This window comes from Hirundo rustica, chromosome 13, assembly GCF_015227805.2.
Source record: "Hirundo rustica isolate bHirRus1 chromosome 13, bHirRus1.pri.v3, whole genome shotgun sequence".
Lineage (NCBI taxonomy): Eukaryota > Metazoa > Chordata > Aves > Passeriformes > Hirundinidae > Hirundo > Hirundo rustica.
Genome location: NC_053462.1, coordinates 2,114,156 through 2,130,936, shown reverse-complemented (window position 1 = coordinate 2,130,936; position 16,781 = coordinate 2,114,156). Strand labels below are relative to the sequence as shown.

The 16,781-nt window shown below is 53.6% G+C and overlaps 1 protein-coding gene across 1 annotated transcript in view; it reads right to left on the bottom strand.

The window, feature by feature from the left end:
• NPTN (neuroplastin) overlaps window positions 1-16,781 on the bottom strand; it is a 43,303-nt gene that overhangs the window by 2,546 nt on the left and 23,976 nt on the right. The window contains exons 4-7 of the mRNA XM_040077835.2: window positions 16,132-16,300; window positions 13,330-13,424; window positions 8,134-8,267; window positions 7,081-7,354 (exon numbers count right to left, since the gene is read on the bottom strand). Coding sequence (XP_039933769.1) covers window positions 7,081-7,354; window positions 8,134-8,267; window positions 13,330-13,424; window positions 16,132-16,300 — 672 coding nt within the window. The remainder of the gene's footprint in view (window positions 1-7,080; window positions 7,355-8,133; window positions 8,268-13,329; window positions 13,425-16,131; window positions 16,301-16,781) is intronic.

Here is a 16,781-nt window from a genome sequence, read left to right as displayed (position 1 = left end):
GGCAGGGGGGAAGAATCTGCCAATGAGGAATGTTTCACATTAACTCTCATTAATTGGGCTTTTTTTTGGAATGCTCAAACACTGTTTTCTCCCACGCTGTAGTACAGAAGACAGAAATGCATTTACACAACAAGAGTCAATCCAGGAACCTAATGCTCCCACAGATGGATTTTGGTGGGACCAATTCAGGCCCCGCTGGCTTTGGCACTTGGCAGCTGCCGTTCCCACCTCGTGCTGGAGGGATTTTTCAGGGAAGTCTTTGAGAAACTCTCAGCAGGATTCCACAAGGGTGCTTAGTGCACATGAAGCAGTTATGGAAATTACAGTCTTACAGTGTAGGCATCCGCATGAGCACACGCCAGGAGTAATGTCGGGGAGAGGGGACATTACTCCACCCGGGCCTTCGAGGCAACGGAGAGGCAAAGCCACCGCTAGCACAGACAGTGACCAGAACAAAAAATACTTCAAAAATAAAGAACTAACCACAAACCAAGAGCTTTACAGCCAAAGTAACAGACTAGCGACACACCGGTGTCCACAGAATTCCAGTACCAGCAACAGTAACTATCGGACACGGTACAGAGAACCGGGACTAGGAAGGACAGCCAGACATCAATGTGCTGTTGTATATACAGTGAGATATACAGAGACACATCAGGTACTCAAACACAAAGCACAGCAGAGGAATCTACGGCTTCCTTCCACAAACATCTTTGGGAATCAAGGATCTGAGAGCAGCCGAGCTCCGCGCTCCAGGCGGGACGAGCCTGGGAGGGACAGCGAGCCCTGGCCCCCAATGCCAGCGCTGCCTCTGAGACCCAACTCGGCTCCAACAAGCACCATCGACAGCTTTGGGAGTTTGTTTGGCTGGACTTCAGCAATATCAAACTGCACCGTGGACACTCACTACAAAATAACCATTTTCCCTTCTCTGCTCAAAGATTTAAATGCCCATTTCAAATCAGCGAGTTTGTGTTGTAAAAAAAAAAAAAAAAAAAAAACCAAAAAAAAACCCAAGAAGCTTCACATTTATAAAGGCTGCCGTCGGTGATTCCTCACGAAGATCCCACAAAAAAGCCTACTGGAATACTTTAACCAGATGGTGGATCCCCAGCACTCCTCCCTGTCCCATCTCTAACCTAAACCAGAGATAAAAAGACCGAGGGAAATTCCCGGTCAGCCGTTAAGTGCTGGAAAAGCATCCCCAGTACAGTACAGACACAGACCGAACCCTCAGCGAAACCAGGGGCAACAGAACAACAGAAAAACCAGTACAAAATCAGACTAAAGAAAAGGTTCAAAACAGCAAACTGAAATCCAAATTAGTCGTGAACGTGAATGAGGAAGTTTTCAAGAGTGTTAACGTTATGACTTGTGCGTTGTATAGACTGAAGCGGAGGTTAAACAAACTCCAAAGCATGCAGAGCTCTCACTTACCACCATTTTTTAAGGGTATGATGCAATTGAAGGGGGAAAAAAAAAAAAAGAAGTCATAGTAACCGACAAGATCAATATAACCCAAAGTTTTAATGCCACAGCCCTGCTCTAGGACAGTCAGTAACACCTACGACACGGGCTGCACCCAAACACTGCCAGGAGCGGGCACTGATCACGCCGAGCCCCTCCTCCTGCAGGATCTCTGCTGGCTCTGGCCTCTGCAGGCTCCAAAACCCCCCTGGTTACAGAACACAGCCATAACCCCCACAGCCAGGCCTTTCCTGAGGGCATGGAATGACCTGCTTCGTGGTGTCCCAAAACTGCACATTTCTGAGCCAAAATGGGAGAACTGCTGCTTGTCTTTAACACATGTAATCAATCCTTGCAGGCAAAAATATCTGGGAATTAAAATTGGAAGATGATGACAAGTAGATCTCCCTTAGCTCCTCCACTTGTATGGGAATGTGTTTTGTGTGCTCCCCCCCCCCTACTTTCAGCCTTAATTTACAAGGCATTTTACATGTCACTCAGTTTCTTTCACTGCCTTTGGAAAGCTACAGGGTTTATTTTTAGTATCAAATTAATCCTCAGTAGCATCTTGTGACTGGTGGAAGTTAAAAATGAAACACTAGCGGGTTCTTCCAGCACTAAGATTCCAATTTTTGCTTCTGAAGGGATTCAACAGCTCAGCTCATGCTTTAAAACCTGCAAAGAATCAATCCCAAACTGCTTTGGGTTGGACAGGACCTTAAAGCCCATCCAGTGCCACCTCCTGCCAGGGGCAGGGACACCTTCCACTATGCCAGGTTGCTCCAAGCCCCAACATCCAACCTGGCCTGGGACACTTCCAGGGATCCAGGGGCAGCTTAATGCTCTGAAGGAGCAGCCAGAGCCTGTGACAGCTCAGGGTCCTGTGTGATGGTCCCTTCCCAATGGAATACAGCAATGCTGCTAGGAACAGCTGATGGCTACGGCCTCACTATGTACCTGCCTCACAATCTGCTCACCCTGACGAGTTTAAAGTGTGGGAGAGAAAGATGTGCATAAAAGGGAAAAAAACCCCACCAAAATCACTGGTTACAAAAGGTAAACGGTTGCAGTAAAGACAGTTGGTTTCTTTTGATTACTTACAGTAATAGCAGGAACAGGGAAAGTCAAGAAAAAAGCAAAAGAGGGTTAGAAAGAACGTGGGGATTTGGATGGAGCTTCTGCAGAGCCAGGAGAAGAAACGCATTTATGGGAAGTCTTTGGATTAGGCTGGGGAATGAGAGGGGAGGAATGAAAAGGGACATGTTATAACCCAGTCACCTCACGGCTTCCGGCTCCAGATCGTGACTACGGATTCACAAGTAAAAACCGCTCCCATTCCTACGGGGAATGGAGCCAAGGGGTTTTTACTTTCTACTTACCCCAGAAGACACCTTTAACCTGGGGGCTGGGCTGATTTTAGACTATTTGATCCAACACCAGCAGAAAGCGCACTCCCTTTAGGAACCTACACTCAGGTGGTGCTGGCTGATCGCTCCGTCTACGGAAACCAAGCAGCTCAAGCTGTACCGCAGAGGAACAAAGCCATTCCCTTCTCCCTCCTCCAGGGGAGCACCCCGGCATTCCCTGCCGGCACGGCCTCCCGCTGGGCATGCAGCCACGTGCCAGGGCATGCCACGCTCATGCAGCTCTCACCCCTCAAGCCACAAGTGGCCAGCCCCCTCTGGATCTGCCAGCCCCTGGCACTCCCTGGGAACGGGGAGCGAGCTGGGTGCTGCCTTACCAGGTGTAAGGCAAGGCAGAACTCACGTTCTGAAAGGATGCGGGAATTCAAGCGCCAGCTGCCCTCCCTTCCTCCTTCCAGCACAGGATTTGGAGGTGCTGGGAGAACCCCTCATCCACAGGCTCTACAGCAAAACCTGCAACGGGCACCCCCTGATGCCACTGTTCTGGTGGAAACAGGGATTTCACGGGTGCAACATTCCTTTTCCTGCTCTCCAGCAGCAGAGAAAAGAATCGACTCCCAAATCAAGAGTTCTGGGAAGGAGGAAACATCAGCAAAGAGCTCCTGAGCAGCCCTGGCCTGAGGCACACCAAGCAGCTCACCGGACACACAAAGCGAGGTCCATGCAAAACCCAGCCCTGCAGTCAGGAAATGCCAAAGTTAAAGGAGTGTCCCTGCCCTTCCAGCATGGCAGCGCCTCCAGCAGAGGGAACGTCTTTACACTGGGAAGTGTTGTGGGAACACAGGACTGCTCCAAGTGTACCCGGGATGCCATCACCCTCCCCAGCCTCCCAGGGATGGAGCCATGGGCACGCTGAGCCGGGGCATTTGAAGCCTGCAGAACATGGAGATCAGAGGGAAAGGAATTCATTCAACTGTTTCTTTGGGCTGGCCAGGCAGAGTTCCCAAGTGCTGGGGAAAAAGTTCCAGATGCCTGAGTGTCCTCTCACCCAGAGAATGCTTCTGTCCCACCGATCACGTCACCCAGGACTAACTGGGCGCTTGTGCTCAGCACCAGACTGGTCTCACCTGAGGAGCTGGCCCAGCACACCCCAAAGACTGTCATTTCTGTGGGTTTAACTGAGCCAGCCCTAAAGTATCACCTGGGCACAGCAGGAGGTTAGAGCTCATCATGGGCAGCGCCCAACAGGATCCAAAACCAGCAGCTCATCCTGCATTGCCCCAGCCAGGAGCCAAGGTGTGCTCCACTGGCTCATTAACAGCTCCTTCTGCTCCAAAAGCCTTGGATTTTCCTGAACACATGAAGTGGCCACGTTTATCAATACTGGTTTTCTCCAAATTTAAAAAAACCCCAATCCTCAGAAGCGGCCTGAATAAGCCACGTTTGCAGTTATCTGAGCACTCCTCCCAGCAGGACATCAGAGGATTCCTGAGGGATGGTGGCTGACACCCTGAGCTGGATGTGTGGCACCTACAGAGGGGGGACACCACAGGTCCAACCTGCAGCCCAACCCTCGGCATCTCTCCGGGGATCTGCAGCCAGAGCCACACCCCAGCAGGAGGACGTGCCCAGCCAAGGGGCAACGATCCCTGGGCACACAGATCCACAGGGGCCATCCACCCTCACACCTGCTCTGGGATCCGAGCTGACACGCACATGACAGAAACTTGGGCACTGGAGGGGCATTCCAGATTTATTCCGCCCTGGGAAGACGGGGTGATGGTGGCGATGACGAAGCAGTCTCAGTGTCTAAATTTGGAGAGGTCCAAGGAGAACATTCCCATCCCAGCAGGAAGGGCAGCAACAGCTCAGTGGTTGTTGTAGCACCATCCCATGTGGAGCCCTGCCACGAGCACAGCCCCTAAAGCTGAGCACGTCCCACTGACACCAGCAGTGGGAAAGCCAGCGGAGCGCTCCCGGCTGGTGCCAGATGCTGTGGATAATGAATGCTGTGGTGTTTGGCCTCAGCCTGCCGGCTCAGCCACAGCTCCCTGCCGTTCCTTCCCGGCTCACTGCAGCACTGGAGGCCGGAGGTGTGATTTTGGAAGGGGGAGCTGAAATTCCAAACGCTGAGCACGCTGCTGCATTCCAGAATTAACTTTGGCATTTCATAAGCATGTCTTGAAAAGAATCCAATTCGGGATAACCCAAGTCAAACATCCACACGTGGGAATCAGGAGGCTCCTGATGATTTCCCACGTGTGCATTCGCACGTGCCCTGCTCCCGGGGCATTCCCCACCACGGCAGCACAGAAAGCGTCGATGCCAGTACGGAAAATGCACAGCTATCCAAGGAACGTGGGACTCCAGGCGGCGTGATGCCGATCGTGTCCGTCAGCCAGGCAAACCTCATCCAAAGCTACGGACTGTCATACCCGGCAAGGATTCCTCCTCCAGGAAAGGGGACAGGCAGAACAGCTGACCCCCGTGGAGGTGCGTCACGTCACTCTCCAGGGCTCTGCCTTCAAAACAGCGGCCCCAGTGAGCACTGAGCAACCTCAGCTCCTTGGCTCATCATCCTGGACAGCTCCAGGGGGATGATGAGCCTGGATCCCTCGGGTACCAGCCAGGAAAACTCCAGCCCTGGAGTGAGGCAGTGAACTCTTCACCTCCTGTGTGAGCTCCTTGCAGCACCACGGGGGCCGTGCTGCGATCTGGTCACGCCAAAGCCAGTTCCTGTTGGATTCGGTCCATTTGGGGCTGCTCGCAAGGAATATTTGTGTATCAAATTCCCAGGACCTTGTTTTGGTCCTTGTGAAACTTCATCCAATGAAAATTCTGAACGCGGGGAACTGTGGGATGTGGAGGTGGGTACATGCAAGGGAAAATGAAAATTGCCTGTTCCAAGTTTTCCGGGCTGGTGGAGGTCCCTGAGGCCACGCTGTGGGCAGGACAAGCCCTGGAGCCACTGGAAGCTGTTAGTGATGCACAAAACATGCACTACGGCTCAACTGGGGGGCTCCACCCCGAGAGTAGCCCCCACACATGCTCTGTAAGCAGTTAGTAAGTGATACTCAAGGCTTACAACCAAAGCTGGTTTCCTCTAGGGATGCACTACTTCAGCCAGTCCTGCTCCGAGCCTCGGCCCTTCTCCCGTTATTCCATTTGTTGTGTTCCATGAGCTCCTCTCCTCATGTGTGAGGCCCGTGAAGGTGGCTGTGCCCACCCCACGCACACATGGCTGTCTCACACCTCTGTCATCCCTGTGAGGGCCCAGGCCCCCCTGCAGCCCCACAGCCACCCCCGGCTGCCCTGGGAAGCAGCTCTCACTGGGAAAGGCTTGGCCAGCCCAGCACGGTGCTGAGGATCGCTCCAGCACGCTGCCCGTGCTTGGATCCATCGTGTTCCTACAGCACCATGACATTCCCGCTGCTCCTCCCAAGGAGTCCTTGCAGAGGTTTCCTTGCTACACGCTGGAGTAAGCTGCTAGCAGCACGTTAAAGGCTGCTTCTCAGCACGGATCTCAGCAAATAGCCAGCCTCACGCCGCCCCTCTCCCCAGCTGTGCACAGGCAAAGGTGTGCAGGAGAAGCTCATAGATACAGGTTACTACTAGTTGTATGTATCAAACACAGATTAATTACTTAATTATTGCTACCATCAAACCTGATAATAAGCCCTATTTTTATAAAATCTAATCAGTGGCTACAATTAGATACAGGTTCCAGAGCATTCCTTAACTACAGATTCAGCTACACAGCAGAGTAAGAGCCCTCCCCCCGTCTCTGAACACATTTTAGTTTTGAAGCACCTTTGCAGCCCCAGTTGAAGTGCAATGATTCCTTAGTTGGAGTGCAGTGTTCCCTCACAGCCCCTGCCCAGTGTCCAGCCCTGAGGCCGTGGGGAGGAGGGAATTCCACCAGGGCTGAGGGCGCTGCCAGCCGTGCCCCCGTGCTGCCCCACGCTCCCTGGGGCGCACGGACAGCGTTTCTCGGGGAGGAGACGGGAGCGCTCCGTCCCTCATGCAGCAAAGCTTTAAAGATACCCGTAACTCCCTCCCACCCACGGTCTGAGACCAGCCCTGCGCCCTGCACCCTCTGGGCTTCACGTCCGGAGAGGGAAGAGAGGAGCAAGGAGGAGCGTGGAGCGGGACTGGGCTGCTGGTCCTTCCTGCACGAGGCCCCTGCGGTTCCTCCGGCAGGGCGGCGCCCGTCGTGCGCTCCGTCACAGGCGGCGCTGGGCGCACTTACCGTCGGGAACTTCGTCCGGCCGCTTCCGCTTCTCGTAGATGACGATGATGACCACCAGGATGACGATCTCTGCCAGGATGCCCAGGAAGGGCCACAGCGGGGCCAGGTGGCTGCGCACGCGCAGGATGGTGGTGACCGACACGGAGCCCACCTGGTTGGTGGCGTTGCACTGGTACTCGCCGGGGTCCTCGTTGATCTGCAGGTTTGTGATGCTCAGCTCGGTGTAGTTCTCTTTGTTGGAAATGAAGAACCTGCCCGAGGAGTTGTTGATGTCCTGGCAAAGGGACGGGGTGGGAAACGGCAACAGCTTTAAGTTCTTGGCCTTTGTGGCGCGGGAACAGACTTGAGGGGGGAGCCCAGGGCTGGTGTTTGTCTCTCCAAACACCACCAAGAAGGGAACCCTGCACTCAGGGGCCTGGTCACTGCCAGCACTCAGCCACTCCTTAAAACCCTCAGCAGGGAGCACTCCTCCCATCCCGTTCTTTGCTTCGCATTTTGGGTCCATCCATCCAGTTCTGCCTCCCTGGCAGGTCATGCAACAGGAAATGGGCTGGGAATTCCCAGCTCCTCTCCGCTATTCCCACTGCTGGTCACATTTTCCTGCTCACCACGTCACTGGCTCCACGGAACAAACAGATCACCCAAGTTCTAACGGGGATCACTGCCACCTCCTCATATTAAGCCTTGTGAGCTCAACCAGTAAAACTTGGAGGAATTTATAACCCAATGTGGTTTTAAATCATGTTTCATAACTCAGATCTGGCAGTTTGTAGCAAATTCCAGAAAACGGCTTTCAGGGTAAGTTCTTAACTTTGCCCAGCAATGCAGTGAGCAACCTTTTTCACATTCCAATAATATAGACGTCAATTTGATATTCACCCATCCATCCTCACTGCTGCTGAAAACATCCACCTTCCCTGACACTCTGGAGGGACTGCACTTTGACAAGTTACAAAGCTCCTTCACCAGCCCATCCCTAACCCCAGGGCACTGCTTTCCTCCCCCTCTGGGGCTCTGGGCAGGTGGGGACCCCCTGACCCCTCCCCTCCTTACCTCAAACACCCCGTTGACCTTCTTGCGCCAGACCCACTCGGGGTGGGGGAAGCCCACGGACTTGCAGTACATCAGGGCCTCCTGCCCCTCGTTTTTGTTCTCACTCCTCTTGTGCCCAGTGATGTCAGGGGTGGCTACGAGACAACAGAGCGGCTGGTGAGGACCAAGAGGCTTCTTTCACTCATCTGGACACCGATCTCTGTGCTCCCGTGTGTGTGTGTGTGTCCCTGGAGCTGCCCTAAAGCCTGGCCGAGCTGAGGCTGGCTCAGGGCAGTGCCTGGGCTGACCCCTGGCCCAGCAGATGGCCCCGGGCTGCAGGGCCCACCTTCAAAGCTGCAGCTCCTAATTACAGCACACGTGGCTCGCTGTGTGATGGCAGCTCTGAGCTGTTAATCCATCAAAGGCCAGCCCTGCTGCTCCAGGAAACGGGAATTTCCTACAGGAGAACACCCTGCACACAGATACACGGAGCGAGCAATTCCAGCTGCAAGCTGAGATAATGAAGGGAATTTCACAGCTGTGCTCAGTGCCACCAGACAGCAGCTGAGCCTGCTCTTCCCAAAATTACAGCACATCTTTGGGAAAATGGCTGGCAAGCTGATGTGCCTTGATACAGGAAGTGTCCTGGGATTCTCTTTGGACAGTAGCAACATTATCAAAGTGAGATTCTGAACCTCAGAAAATCCACGGCTGCAGGAAGAGCTGGGCTTCAGCTCCTGCTGGTGTGTGTTCACCTGCAGAGGGACACCAGGAGAGGCCCGAGGCATTCTCCAAAGTGCCTGTGGAAATTCCAAGAGCTTTTCCAACACAGCCCGGGGCTTTGCAGGAGCCCTGACCAAAGGATGAAGCTCAGCCAGATGCCAGCTCATTAATTCCAAGAGGATGCCAAGCACAGCCATGATAGGTAAGAACAGGCCGGGAACAAACCCAAGGGCTTTGTGTAAGGAAACTGACACCCAAAATGCATCTCTCCACGTCAGACATGAAAATACTCCGAGAGACAAAAAACCTGACCGGAATGAAGGCATCAGATCCAAACAATCCCTGGTCTTGTACAAAAGGGAGCTGCCAGAAGCTGAGGGGAGCACATTCCCCACCTGCCAGGTGATCCCACACTCCCTGTGCCTGCAAGGGGCAGGAACACCTGGAGCAAAGGGAGTTCCTGAGCCTCAGGGGGTCAAGCAGCTCTGGGGCTGCGTGTGCTGTGGGACAGCATTCCCAGCTAGCCCAGACTGTGTCAGGGGAAAGGGGAAAGGGGAAAGGGGAAGGAAAAGGGGAAGGAAAAGGGGAAGGAAAAGGGGAAGGGAAGGGAAGGGAAGGGAAGGAAAGGAAAGGAAGGGAAAGGGGAAAGGGGAAAGGGGAAAGGGGAAAGGGGAAAGGGGAAAGGGAAAGGGAAAGGGAAAGGGAAAGGGGAAAGGGAAGGGAAAAGGGGAAAAGGAAAGGGGGAAAGGGGAAAGGAAAGGGGAAAGGAAAGGAAAGGAAAGGAAAGGAAAGGAAAGGAAAGGAAAGGAAAGGAAAGGAAAGGAAAGGAAAGGAAAGGAAAGGAAAGGAAAGGAAAGGAAAGGAAAGGAAAGGAAAGGAAAGGAAAGGAAAGGAAAGGAAAGGAAAAGGGCTTAGGGCTTTCTGGGACACCTCCACTCCCGCTCCAGGGTGACACAGTGACATTGCTGGAAGGAGAGGCCAGATCCCAGCAGTGATGCCAGGGGTGATCCCAGCAGAGCAGCAGTGCCCAGAATATCCCTGCTCCTCCCTGGCCCTGCTGGGACAGGGCTATTCCTGGAGCACCCTGGGAGCTCTGCGCACTGCTGGCGTTCCGAGGCTCGCTGCTGCCACCCGGACACGAATCCAGCCTTTTCTCTCCCAAACTATGTCCTGCTGGCCCCATATCCCTGCAGTCCCAGCTTTAGCAAGTTTTTCCTGGGACTCTTTCCATGCCAGGATTGCTCCAGTGCCAGCCCAAGCCCAGGGTGAGGCAGGTTTTGTTGGGAAAGATTTGGATTTCAGCTCTCAGGCAGCAGAGTCCCCTCTGTGCTCAGACCTGCTCCATCACTGGCACCAGGAGAATGCCCCTGGCAATGGGAGGTTTGAATTCCTACAGGGGAAGCAGGAAAAATCCTGAAGGTGGGGCTGGAAACATCTCATGAAGAGCAAAAGGGAGCAGGAAAAGTTAAATTAACTGCTGCCAAAAAAAAAAGGCAAAATAAACACAGTATTCAGGCACGCTTGACAGGAGAGGAATTCTAAGCAGCATTGTTTTGGTTGTTTTAAACCAAAGCACAGGAGAAAGGGGCTCCAGTGCTCCCAGCTCCCCACAGGCACAGAACTCGGTGTGCAGCAGCTTTCTGAAGGGTTTGGGGTGACACAGCCAGGAAAATTCCTCTCCTCATACACAGGAGGCATTCAGCCCTCCCAAGCTCTTCACTGCCACTGCTGAAAAGGAGAGGGAAATTTAAATGTGTAACACCTCCAGACCATGGCCCAGTTAACTTCAAGTTTCCCATTAAGAGACAAAATTAAAGCAAGGGCAAAGCACCTAAAAATATTCCTGCCCTGAAAACTGGGATGTCTGAGGGGTGACCTGAACAGGGGCTCTGGAAGGTTTCTTTTTCTGGTTATGATTCCAGTCCCTGCCTCCCTCTGGAGCCTGAAGATCCCGAGGGCATGGGGAGAGGGGGGAATGTGAGACGATTTTCGTGGATCACTCCAAGACACAGCTGGGCTCAAGGAGTGTCCATGTTAATTCATTTCTGGTGGAAGGGGTGAGGCTGCAGCAGGGGTTTCCTGAGACAGCCAGGAATCAAGGAGCAGGCTCTTCCCCAGGAATAATTGGGGAGGATGGAACAGGAAGGTGCAAAGGGAGCTGGAAGAATCCCTTGATGAGGCAGAAAGGCCCCCCTGGAAGGGCAATTAAAAACATCTTTCCAGCACTTGTTTCCTCTCCCCTTCTCCCAAGGTCCCACTGCAGAGTTCTCCAGAGCTGCAGTTCTTTCTTTGGGTTTCTTTTCATTGTCAGGCCTCCAGAGCTCCCACACCAGCACTGCAGCAATCAAAAATTCCCTTCTGGGGGTGGAGGGGGTCAGGCCTGGCAGCTCCAGCACCACTGCCCCACCAAAATCAGCCCCAGGCCCCCAGCCCGCTGCAGTGCCAAGGAAAAGGGACACGAGATCCCTGCTCCAAGGCCCCGTTCCCCTAAACTCAGCGTTTGCTCAGCCTCTGGTGTCAGCACCCCCAGAGCTCGAGGATCTGAGCAGGAATAAAGCCTCCCCCAGAAGTTCAGCAACAGCTGAGGGAATTCCATTTCCTTGGGATGGTTCCCAGGAAAGGCCTCAGACACTGCCATTAAACCTCGGGGTTCCCAGCTGCTCTTACACCTCTGCCCTCTGGATTTTTCTGCCAAGTCGATCCCAGAATGGTTTGGGTTGGAGGGGTCCTTAAAGCCCATCCAGTGCCACCCCTGCCATGGGCAGAGACACCTCCCACTGGCCCAGGCTGGCCCAGGGCCCGTTCCAGGGACACTGCAGGGACTCAGGAGGCAGCAGCACGCCAAGGGAGGTGGCCCTGCGTGCCCTGGGCTGCCTCTGCCACGGGCTCCGGGGAAGCTGTTCACGAGCTGTCAGAAAATCCCTATTTCTGGAGCACGAGCACTCTGGCATTCAGCACCCTCCTTTCCCTGTGCATCAGCAGTGAGAGCTGCACTGCAGTTACAATCAGCAATTAATTCTGTGTCTGATTGCTTGAGCACCAACACGACCCATGCAGGTAAATAAATATTAAATTACAGATGTGCAAGCCCAGATGGTGTCACTGTCCCTGACATCTGCTTTAAGTGCAACCCCGATTTATCATCCTCAGTTCCCCAGGAACAGCATCTGAGGAGTATTTAGGTGTAAATTACCTGTGGGAAGCAAGTAGGATTAGCTCTCCTTGCATTTCAGTCACAGACATTGGCTTTTCTTTCCCTGGAATGAACTCCCACCTCCCTGCCAAGCTCTCCTGGAGGCCCTGCCTGGCAGAGCAGCAGCCAAGCCCCGAGGCAAACAGTCCCCAAAGTTACATTTCCCCTCTCTGGGAGTGGTTTGTCACCTAAAGCAGCCCAGAGGAGGCAGCAGGAACTTCACATTTTAATTAAGATAACATCAGGAGATTTATCAATTAGAGCAAAAGGGCGGAATGGAAGGAAAAAAATCCCCAAGAAAAGGAAAAACAGGAAAATTCAACCCCTCCACCTGTGTACCCTGAACACCCCACCAAGCTCCTCAGAGGCACAGGGTGGTGGAATTCCATTTCCCACAGACTGATCCTGGATCCCAGGGCCTGCCCATGCACCACAAATTCCCCAACTCAACCTTCCCTGCAGCCCCTGGTGCCCATCACTGCGAATTCCCCAACCTGCCACCAGGCAGCAACACTCGTGGCAAACCTCGCCCATTCTGCAGCTTCCATGCCTAATTTCAGGCTCCTAGAGATGCCAGGTGGTTCCCAAGACACAGAGGTGTCTCAGTGTCCACAAAGGCCCTGGCTGTGCTCCCACCCCTGTGCGCTCTTTCCCTCAAGGTGTGATGCCTCAAGTTTGTGCTCCCATGTATTCCATGTTCTGCGCTGCCCAGGTGCAGCTCTGAGCTCACACTCGGGGTCACTCAGCTCTCTGCACACAGCAGCGACACAAAACAAATCCTGTTCCTGCTGCACACCAAGGACAACTTCCAGCCTAAAAGCACAAACAAGGGTGGCTGGAGGGAGGAACAAGGATGGGACCTCACAGCCTGGAGCTGGAATGGGACAATTAAACCCCAATATGAAAATGAAACAAAACTTATAGAAGTGTGAGGACTGGGGATCCATTTTGTGACCATTTTTGGGTCCATTCTGTGACCATTTTGTGTCCCCCTTGGGTGCAGCCCTGGCCAGGCTCCTGTCCTGCCCACGGTGTACCCTAAAGGCCTTTCAATCAATATCTGCTTTATTCTCCAGCTCTGTCCATTCCCTGTCCCAGCTCAGCTTCCCAAGGCACCGTGTGCCAGGCTCTCCCGTGGAATCAGCCGTTCTCTCCGATAATCAGTGATTACTGCTGCTGCTGAAGGCAGGGCTGGCTGTGTGATGGGGAGGCCTCTCCTGTTCAGGGGGGCTGCCCAGGGAGCAATGCCATCTGCAGGCCCGGGCAAGGGGACAAGGGGACAAGGCGGGTGCCAGCAGTACCTCTGACTTCGATGGTGGCGTTGGCGACGGGCGAGCCGGAGAACACGAACACGCACAGGTACTCCCCCGACTCCTCCGCTCGGGCCTTCAGGATCCTGCAGCACACAGCACAGGGCACAGCTGGCTCACATTCCCCGCAGCACCCCAATTAGCACCCGCTAATTGCACGCTGCCCCGCTGCTGCAACCAGGGCAGGCACACCCCACACCGAGGTCTCCTCCCCAGAAGGTTCCTTGGCTTCCTTTTTTATGAATTATTTTTCAATCGAGCAAACAGCCCCCATGGCACAACACAAACCCTGCAATAAAATCATTCAGTTACACGTGGAAACGGCTCACACACATGGAAAAAGCTGCTCACTTCAATCTGAGTGCCGACAGCATTTACTCACCCAAGTCTGGAGTTATGAAGTGAATTAATGTCAGAGAAGCAGCTCCCCAATGGCAGAACGGGTCAATATCCACACTCTGACCACTGCTGGGTTTAACCCGCCCCGGGCACTGCTCAGAAGTGAGGGAAGGAGGGACAAGGTGGAATTGTTTGACTGTCCCCAGGCTGCTGTGCCCGGGGTGACACTGGGGTCCAGTTACCATCCATCATTCAGGAGCTGCAAACTGACACAGCTCAAGGTTTTACAGGAGCTGGATGAAGGCTCAGCAGGGGCTCAGCCCACTGCCAGGTCTGGAAGAGGCAGCGTTTTTAAGGGAAGCCGTTTAATCTCTAAGTTCTGGAGCTTTCTGGATGATAAAAGCACCCAGCTCTGAACTCCAAGTGCCAAAAACATCTTGGAGCAAAACAAAGTGACTGAAAAAAAACAAGAACCTGGGAGTCAAGGGAAATAAACAGCATAGAAAAGGTGAACCAAAATAAAATATAAATAAAAGCGGGAGGTGAGTACCCTCTGTTAACCACAGCTATGCTGATGCTGCTTGCCTGGGTCCTCACTGAGAAAACTGGGAATTCCTGGATTTAAAATGTAACCAAAGCACGGCTAAGGAGCAGATCCAATGCAAAACCAAACAGCAGAGAGAGCATGAACTCCAGCATCAGCAAAGGAGCGGTCAGGAATTCAGGATCTACTCTGCACGTGGAAATCTGGGACTCCTCCAGCTGTCCCTGGGACTGCTGAGAGCTCCCTGGGGACAAGGGGACTGTGGTGCTCTCCCACTTCGCTCCTTCCTCTGAGGCCAAGCCTAACTCTTCCTTTAGAGAGGGATTTGGAAGGAAAACCAGCCCAGTTAGGAAGGGGTGCCAGGAGTCAGCCTCAGCCCTCCCTGGTAACAAAGGGCAGCGCGCAGCGACCCTGACACCCACCAGCCCCATCCAGTGGGCTGCTCAGCGAGGAAACCGAGCCCTGAGGCTCAGTGCTCAACACTGCACCCAGGCAGGGACCGGAGGGAACTCGGCTTCTGACTGCACAATGAACCAGGTAATTACAAGTGAGATAAAGGGGAAACGAAAGGAAAAACTTGGACACAGCATTGTCAGGATCAAACCTAGCTTCCACAGTTGGAAATTCCATAGAGGCTTCTTTGCTAAGGCCATGAAAACCTGAACATTCCCTAATCCTGTGCAAGTGAAGTAGGGGTAAAAGGTCACTCTAGAGACAGAAAATAGTTGTGAGCAAGCTCCCAGCAGGGGGTAAAACATCCTTAAAGTGCTCTTCAGCTTGGCTTAACGTGGAACTGGAAGCTGGATTTGCAGTCCATCAAGGGGGAAAATGGATGGCAAGAAAAAACAGCACTAGAAAATCCCAGAGGGAACAGACTGAGGGCATCCTGAGGGAGCTGCAGGGGATCCCACCAACCCCAGCCAAGCCCTGGGATCATCCACAGCACTGGTGTGACCAAACCCCCAGCAGCACCTCAGCACACCATCCCCGCCCTGCCCAGGCCATTGCCCATTGCCCATTCTAGCTGGGATTTTGGGCTCCAGGAGGTTGTGCAGCAACAGATCCATCCTTAAGGAGATGGCCAGGATAAAACTCACATATTCCAGGGAGCAGAAATCTACGCTGCGTGTCCGTGCTTCTGCCCTGAGCAGAGCTCTGGAGTTCATCCTGGGAGTTTACAGAGCTTTCCTGAGCCCCGCTGTGGGAACACCAGGTGTGTCCTTGTCCCCTGGACGACTCCAGGCCATCACTGTCACAGGGCACCCTCCACACCCCAGCAAGATGATTCCATTTAAGGAAAAGGGGTTCGGTTCCACCTCAGGACTTTTCAGGGAGAAGCATCAGAAATATTAAAATAAATGCTGTATGTATAATGTTGGAAGACTTTGCTGTATCAATATAGTTCCTTATATTTCTGCTATTGACAGGGGTTAGAAATGGTGGAGTGATGGACATACATGTATTTCTTAGGTTATGGCGTAATATTGAAATATTATGAGATGCTTTTTGTAGTCAACTCAGAAGAACAGTAAAGATAATCAGGAAATCCCCCCTCATTCTTGGATTATCCTATCTGGATGAAGATAACAGCGACAGACTCCAGGGGAGGAATTTATTGAACCTCTGTTCTCAGGGAGCGTGAGACTCTTTGTGGACAGGGCCACAAAGAAGCTTGATGTGCAAGATAAAACGGCTGGGGGGAGTTGAAACTGTGCCGAGGAACACCTCAACTCCAGAGGAACGGGGATTTACGAATGTGCAACAAGCTTTTGTTAGCAAGGTGTGCTACTCAGCTGAACACCGGGCTCCCAACCACCTGACTGTTTCGCCTTATTCTGCCTCCTAGTCGCGTTCTTACCAAACCGATAAATTTCACCAAAGAAAGCGAGCTGGTTTCGGCAGGGACGCACCTGTACTCGGTGGTGTTGGAAGTTTTCCTGGTGCCCGGGATCTCCTCGCCGTTCTTCACCCAGTAGCTGGCGGCCAGCGGGCTGGGGCTGCTGGTGAGGTTGCACTGCAGCGTGACGGCCACGCCGGCCACGTGCAGCACCACGTCCTCGCTGGCGTTGATCCGCGGCTCTGCAACACAGGGACAGCCCTCAGCGGCCAAACCCGCGGCCCAGGGGACGCTACTCTACGCGGCGCAGGGGAGCGGGAGGGGAGGGCACCACACGGGGAGCGGGAACGGCACTGCGGGACACAGCGGGGGACACAACCGACGCGCCGCTCCTCGGCACTGCCGCTCCTGCCTGCGGACACAGAAGGGTTTAGCGCCTGGGTGGGGAAATCCCGGACAGCCAGAAACACCAGCCGCTCCTGACGCGCTCCGTCCTTCCCGCGGCACGGAACAAAGCGCACGCGAAGCCTCGGTTACTCCTCCAGGAGCTCCTCGGTCGGCTGGCGCTCCGTTCTTCTCCTTGAGCTTTCAAACAAAGCCTTTTTTTTATATAAACGGCGCTCAAATTTAGGCTTCTCGGTAACGTTCTGGATTTGGCCCTGCCCAAAGGCTGCTGTGCCCCGAAGAGCACCCAGGAGATTCCAAATGGCACTGGGGTGTGGG